At 47.2% G+C, this 6,801-nt stretch overlaps 1 protein-coding gene across 1 annotated transcript in view; it reads right to left on the reverse strand.

Moving 5' to 3' along the window:
• Nucleotides 1–6,801, reverse strand: part of LOC130580759 (multiple epidermal growth factor-like domains protein 6) — a 169,976-nt gene that overhangs the window by 54,256 nt on the left and 108,919 nt on the right. Inside the window, exon 6 of the mRNA XM_057378471.1 lies at nt 2,789–2,914. Within this exon, the coding sequence (XP_057234454.1) occupies nt 2,789–2,914 (126 nt within the window). The remainder of the gene's footprint in view (nt 1–2,788; nt 2,915–6,801) is intronic.

The following is a 6,801-nucleotide window of genomic DNA, read 5'->3' on the forward strand; positions in this document are numbered from 1 at the left end:
AAAAGCACTGTTAGGGATGTAGAGCTGAAATTGGACTTCTGACACGATAGGTTGCAAATAGGTTTCCAAGGAACAGCAGTGCTTCATCGTGCGTGACGCTTGCAAGGCTGACAAGTTGGCTCTGCAGCCCGACAATTTGCGGTCTACAAAGGATTTAGCTCCAAGCAAGAGCTCGCTCCTTGCTGATATGAAATATTGAGTTATTTGCCGATTCTTTTTCTATTTGGGTAAATTAAATGAAATCGCTATCAAACAGCATCTGTTAAACCTGAATATTATGGAGGTTTTTCAGAGCAAAGCTGAAGCTTTAATTTGAGGATGATTACAGCAGGGAGTAAAGCTTGTAATGCTCTGMGACATGACAACAGGCAAACAACAAATTACATGGTAGATGTTAGTAAAACACAGTAATTCAAATAAAGATAGCAGCCTTGGAAATCCTTGGATGAGGTAAGTTTGCAAAGGAAAGATCTTCAGGACATCAGGCAATCAGTGACTGACTTGCTTTCCAGTGACACGTCTGTTCCTGTTCTAGGCAGGTTTCAGAAAAAGCAAAAAATAACTCATTAGTGTTCTTTCTTTTCACACTTTTGCCTCTTACTGGTTCATTTAATAACTTTGTAGGTAACAGGCTCCATCCTACAAAGCTCTACTCCAAGCTGTTAAACACTATGGTGAAAATTTTCTTGGCGTGGTTTCATCTCCCAGGTGCCTCAGGACACAGAATCACGGAATGGTTTGGGTTGGAAGGGACCTTAAAGCCCATCCAGTGCCACCTCTGGCATGGCAGGGACACCTTCCACTGCCCCAGTCTGTCCAAGCCCTGTCCAACCTGGCCTTGGACACCCCCAGGGATGGGGCAGAGCTCCCAATCCTTTATTTCTGTAAAGAACAGGGTCTCCAGTCTTGCCATAACCCCTAGAGCACCTAAAGTAAAGAGGTTTGGACCTTATCAAATTAATTTTCTTGTTCACAGCAGGCATAACTTCACACTGGAGGAAATATGAAGWGGTAAAGAGCCAAATTGCCAGGTTTGGTGTTTCTCTAAGGCTTYCCAGGGCTGTGGGTGCAGCATTYGCTCCCAAGGAATCCACAGGGATGRACACACACCTGCACAACACCTACAGCTGCTGTGATGGATTGTCACCTGCTGTGGCAAACACCCTCGTGACATTGTGGTTTCTCCATCCAAACCATGACTGGAGCAGCCAAAGCTTTGTGGTTGGAATATAAAAAACCAGCCAGGCCCACTTCGTCCCACCTCTTCCACTTGAAACACCTCAAACTGACAAACCAAAGGCATCCATGAGCGCTTCAGCCTCATCTGTGCCTGTAAAATCTTGCCCATAGGCTCACCTAGCACTTTTCTGTCCCAGACATTCTTCATTCAGGTGTTTTTGGAGAGAAATGCATCCTTCTCTGGCTTTATTTCGCAAGCTGAGCCCTGCTTGCAGGACAGATCCAGGAACAGCTGCCCTCCTGAGGGGGCTGCATTTATTTATTTTGATTTAAACACCCTGAGGTGAGCAGCACCCAGGTAATGCCTGACCTGCAGACAAGGCTGACCTTTCCCCTTCTCCACGGGTCAGCAATTCCTGGCTGGTGATAAATTCTTGCCTTTGGTGGGTGGCTGACCCTCTTCAGCCCCACCACGGGAGGGGGTGAACAGTGGTGGCCAAAGCTGCCATTTTTGGGGTCCCAGGCTGCTGGTTTGGCTGCTGGGCTGACCAGTCCTGGCAGCTGGAACAGAGGATGAGGTTGCCCACAGCAGCTTGAGCTGTGCCATGACCACTCCAGGACAACACTGAGCCCACCAGGCTGGCCACACTGACCCTACCACGGCCCCAACTCCATAAATCCCACCCCAAACCCCTATGCAGGGGTCTGCTCAGCCAGCTGGCCAAGAACATCTTGAGATGTCAGGAAATGGGATGGAGAACAGCAGAGGAAGGTTTCTGACACCCCTTCTCCATAAAGCTCCCCTTTTCTGACTCTTCCTCACAATCTCAGGGACAAAATGTGACCATCCCATGGGACACAGACCCCAACCAGGCTGTGGGTGCAGCTCTGTGGAGGGCAGGGCTGCAGGGGAAATGCTCTCTGCACAATCTGAACAGCAGGATTTACTCACACTTCATACACAGCGTACAAAATCTCCTCTGAGCAGAAGAGGAGCCATATGGAAACAGTTTTGTGACAGGAATTTCAGCTCAATAAATCCATGAATTTGGCCCTCTCTCTCTCTGGCATGTTGGAGGGTGTGTGTGTGTGCTGGGGAATGGGGGGGCTGCCTCACAAACTGATGAATATGTGAAGATATACGAGGAGAGAAAAACAACAATCAAACCCAAAGGTAGCACTGCTGTTCTGCTGGAGAGAGGGCTCAGAAGCCTGAAGGGCAGGATGAATGAATCAGGCTGTGATAAGCCAAAAGGAGATAAAGACAAGACTTTTTGTAGGCTAAAGCGTGTAATACAGGCAAACTCTGTGTGCAACTTGATGAGTAATAAAATGTTAGAATTAAATCATGATGGAGTTCCTAGCTCATGTCATCACCATCAGCATGCAAGGAACAGCCAGGGATGTACAAGACCCAAATCTTGTTCAGAGTTGTGATTCAAAGTGAACCTCACACCTCAAACACGTGTCAGCTTAAAATACTGATAAATAAACAATCCTAAAGCAGCTTTTGGCACACAGAGGGAAACAAGAATGAGCACAGTGACCCCAAACACCATCCTGGGGTGTTTTAAACTGCCTTTACAGCGTGTCTTCAGGCAGAACTCACCTTCACAGGATTTGGCATCTGCCCTCAGCTGGTATCCTGGCTGGCACTGGCACTTGTAGTGATCCTCACCGAGCTGAACACACTCCTGCTCACATCCCCCATTGTTAACACTGCAGGAATTGACAGCTGGAGCCAAGGAAGAATTGGAAGAACGCACATCAGCAACCTGAGAAACTAATTTCATATTTTAAATACAAAAATGACAGCAAAACCAGGCTGACCAGCTCTCAGAAGTGCAGCTGCCCCCAGCCCTGAGCGCCTGCTCGTCCCTGGCAGAGTCCCACAGCCCCAAATCCTGATCCCAGGAGAGGCAGCTGAGATCTGAGAGCTGCAGAGCTGACTGAAGCACAGCACCCTTTGATCTGACAGCACCAGAGCACAGAGAATCGCCGAGGTAAGGAGGGGGGAAAGGAACAGCCCTGCTGGCACTTGCCCATTGATTATCTTTTCCTCTCCTTGCTTTCATTGATTAAAAACAGTAATTGTCTTTCAGGCTGGTTTCTTCAGGCTCATACATAAAATAATGCAAATGACAGCAGCCACAGGCTGTGCAGGACAGACTCACACAGCAAACCACAGGAACAGGGCATCCTCAGCGCATCTTTAATGATGCTGCTTTTTTACCCCAGCAAATTAATATTCCTTTTTTGTTCCACACATATCCCTGGCCTCTGGAGAAACATTTCTCCCCCTGACAAAACATGTTAACACACACCCACACCTATTCACAYGCTGCATGTAAAAATAAGAGCGATGGTTTGACGCTGCTGTTGTGCTGTACCAGTGAAAGTGTGCGTGCATGGCTGCATCCAGATCGATTTTAACAGCAGGGATGGAGTATGGAGGGATTTAAATTAGGTGTTAGGATGAAATTTGTGACTCTGAGGCTGCCCCTGGATCCCTGGAAGTGTCCAAGGCCGGGTTGGACAGGGCTTGGAGCACCCTGGGATGGTGGAAGGTGTCCCTGCCCACGGCAGGGGTGGAATGGGATGAGCTCTGAGCACCTTTCCCACCCAAACCATTCTATGATTCCATGTTCTCCATGAATAGCTGGAAAGACCATTTTGTCCTTCATGGAATGTACCAAACTGAACACAGTGAATTCAGCCAACAGCTTTGATACTTGCTTTAGCAATATTCGTATTTTTCATTTAGCTGTAACACACATCAGCAAATGCTCGTTGCAAAACCTKCTACAGCATTCGTTTCACCCCGTGCCACCAATTAGCAAACCCTGGGTTTGTGCAGTCAAGTGTGTGTTAAAAAGGTGRAAAGAAAAGCAAATTTTTACATTCTCCTGGATGCACACACAGCAGGAGGCAGGAGGCACCTCAGTGCACAGGAACCTGACCTTGGCTTCTGATCTCCACCTGTGCCCACCAACTTCTGCCCCGTCAGAGACACAAAAAAGCAGCTCCATGTCCTACACAGGAGACWGCAGACCCCATAAGCTGTGAGCTTCCAGCTCCCTGCACATTTGTATCCAAAGCCCTGCTTTCCAGCAAGAATATTCAAATCAGATGAAAATATTTCAGAAGAYGAAAAACATCTTAAATCCAAGTGACAGAATATACATCTCGGCTTTTGGAAGTGCCATTTTCTCCCTCTGTTTCTGGGCACGGGCCAATTTGGATGCAAGGGGAGATAAGCAGCAACCTGTTGTGATGGGAATTTAGGGGGGATTTGAAGGTGGGAAGGGACAGGTGTGAAATCCAGTGCTGGGGGGATTGTGCTGCCTAATTTGGGGTGCCAGGGGTTCCTCTGGAGCAGCCAGGGAAGGTTTGTCAGGGCTGCTGCTGGAGCAGCACGCTGGATCTGTGAGAGGAAGTGCCAGACTGCAGGAGAAGAGGCTGCAGGGACAGGACAGGATGGATGTTTTTGGATGGATGTTTTGGATCAGCAGCACAGCTCTGATCAGAACMAGGGAGGGATCTGACACCTCGTGGGTCCAACTCCATCGGGCACAAAGGRGTTTGTGCCTGCAGGTCTGAGCATCTCCACAGGCTCCAGGCAGAAATACAGCCTGACATTCACTCTCAAAGATTTAYTGCTGAAATTTGGGAGAAACCCAGCCCTGATGTGGATGCCAGACAGGCTGGGGATGGTGCCAAGGGAGGGAGGTGGTGTCTGGGGAAGAGGACAGTGGTGGGAGACACCGTGTGGGAAACAGAAGGATCACAGAATGGTTTGGGTTGGTTTTAAAGGTCATCTCATCCTATCTCTGCCATGGCAGGGACACCTCCCACTGTCCCAGGCTGCTCCAGCCCCAATGTCCAGCCTGGCCTTGGGCACTGCCAGGGATCCAGGGGCAGCCACAGCTTCTCTGGGCACCCTGTGCCAGGGCCTGCCCACCCTCACAGGGAACAATTCCTGCCCAATATCCCATCCAACCCTGCTCTCTGACAATTCAAAGCCATTCTGTCTCATCCTGTCACAACATGTCCTTGTGAAAAGTCCCTCTCCWGCTCTCTCATAGGCCCAATCTGATGATAGTAAAGAAATGCACGTTTCTCAACCTATTATTTTTATAATAATGTGTCACATTTTTACAAAGAGCTGCCTCTGGAGCCACAGTYAGACACATGCATAGCAACCATGGGCTTAGAACAGGCAATCTCTTCCAACCTATGTTTTCCATTGCCTTAAATCCAACCCTGGCAATGACGAGAAATGCAACTTCAGACATACAGAGCTTGTATTTATGTTGGGAAACAAAGATTACAGATTTGTAGAGACTTTCTTTGTTACTTTCTCTATTAAGAGCCTTAGTCTGCTAAAATCTTCCTAAAAACCCTGCATCTCAACAGTTTCTGCACACAAAGCAGACATCAAAGGTAACAGCTGGCACCAGAGATGAATCAGGGTCTAACGGCTCTGCCCTGTTTTCACTTCCAGGAGTTCAAACACGAATAAATCCCACTGAAGAMAACGAATCTACAACAATCCAAACCCACAGCCTGATACTACAATAAACACGTTCTTTCTGAGTTTCAGCTTTTCTGATACCAGCTGGTTAAACTCCAGCAAAGTCAAACTCATTGCATTAACATAATCAAGGCATTACAAACAAAACAAACAAAAAAAAAAATTTGGACAGTGTCGCAGTGAGTATTTGGTCTGGCACGTGTGTTTGAAAATGAATTCAATATTGAGCAAAATTTGTGGGACCAAAAAGCTGAAGGAAGGAAAGGAGCATTGAAAAACACGGGATTTTAGCATGGCCTGAGATATTGGATAAGATCAAAGAATTCAGGAATGAAGCAGTTTACTTTCACACATTGGTCATCACTGAGCAAGGCAGCCCACCCTGGAGATTCTTTGCCTTAGAATGTGAGCAGAAGTTTATAATGAGAGCAGGAAAAATGACAAAAGCAGATTTCCTCTGAAATTCCATGTATTTTGAGGCTCCTACTGGCAGTGGAGGGATGGACCAACAGCAGCCAGCCAGGATCCCCAACACCCTGTGATGAGGTGGCAGCAGCACCAGACTCGCTGGGAAGAACTTGTGACAGAAATTTCAGCAATATTCCACAAATTGCATGAGAAAGTTTCTCATCCCAGGTTTTTGAGCCTTCAGATGTAGGCTGAATATCTTACAAGATGATAGATCCACTTCCTTATGTATGGGAGATTTCCAAACCATCCAGGCTGCAAAATCTGCTTCCCCTCAAAYGGTTTTGGCACTTTTGTTCCCACAAACACAGGGTTGCCAAAAGAGAAAGAGAAGACGTGGAAAGAATGAACATAACAGCAATCTGGGCTGGGCTGAGCCTCTCTAAAGGGACTCTTGTTTCTTATTTCTGCAGCTGAGAACAGGGTTCAACACCCTCCCTCAGCATCCTCTACATCCATTATCACACAGCAGTGCTCTCAAACTCCTGACTCTCATCTTAGGGTTCATTTCTGTTTCTCCTTGGTCATTTCTGAGACACTGCAAAGATAATCACTCTATGAAGTATTTCATTCCATGAACACCATAACAAAAAAAAAAACCAAAAAAAACAAAAAAAAAA

The sequence above is a fragment of the Malurus melanocephalus genome, unplaced genomic scaffold (genome assembly GCF_030028575.1).
Source record: "Malurus melanocephalus ecotype Western Australia unplaced genomic scaffold, MMel_1.1 scaffold_360, whole genome shotgun sequence".
In the NCBI taxonomy this organism is placed as follows: Eukaryota; Metazoa; Chordata; class Aves; order Passeriformes; family Maluridae; genus Malurus; species Malurus melanocephalus.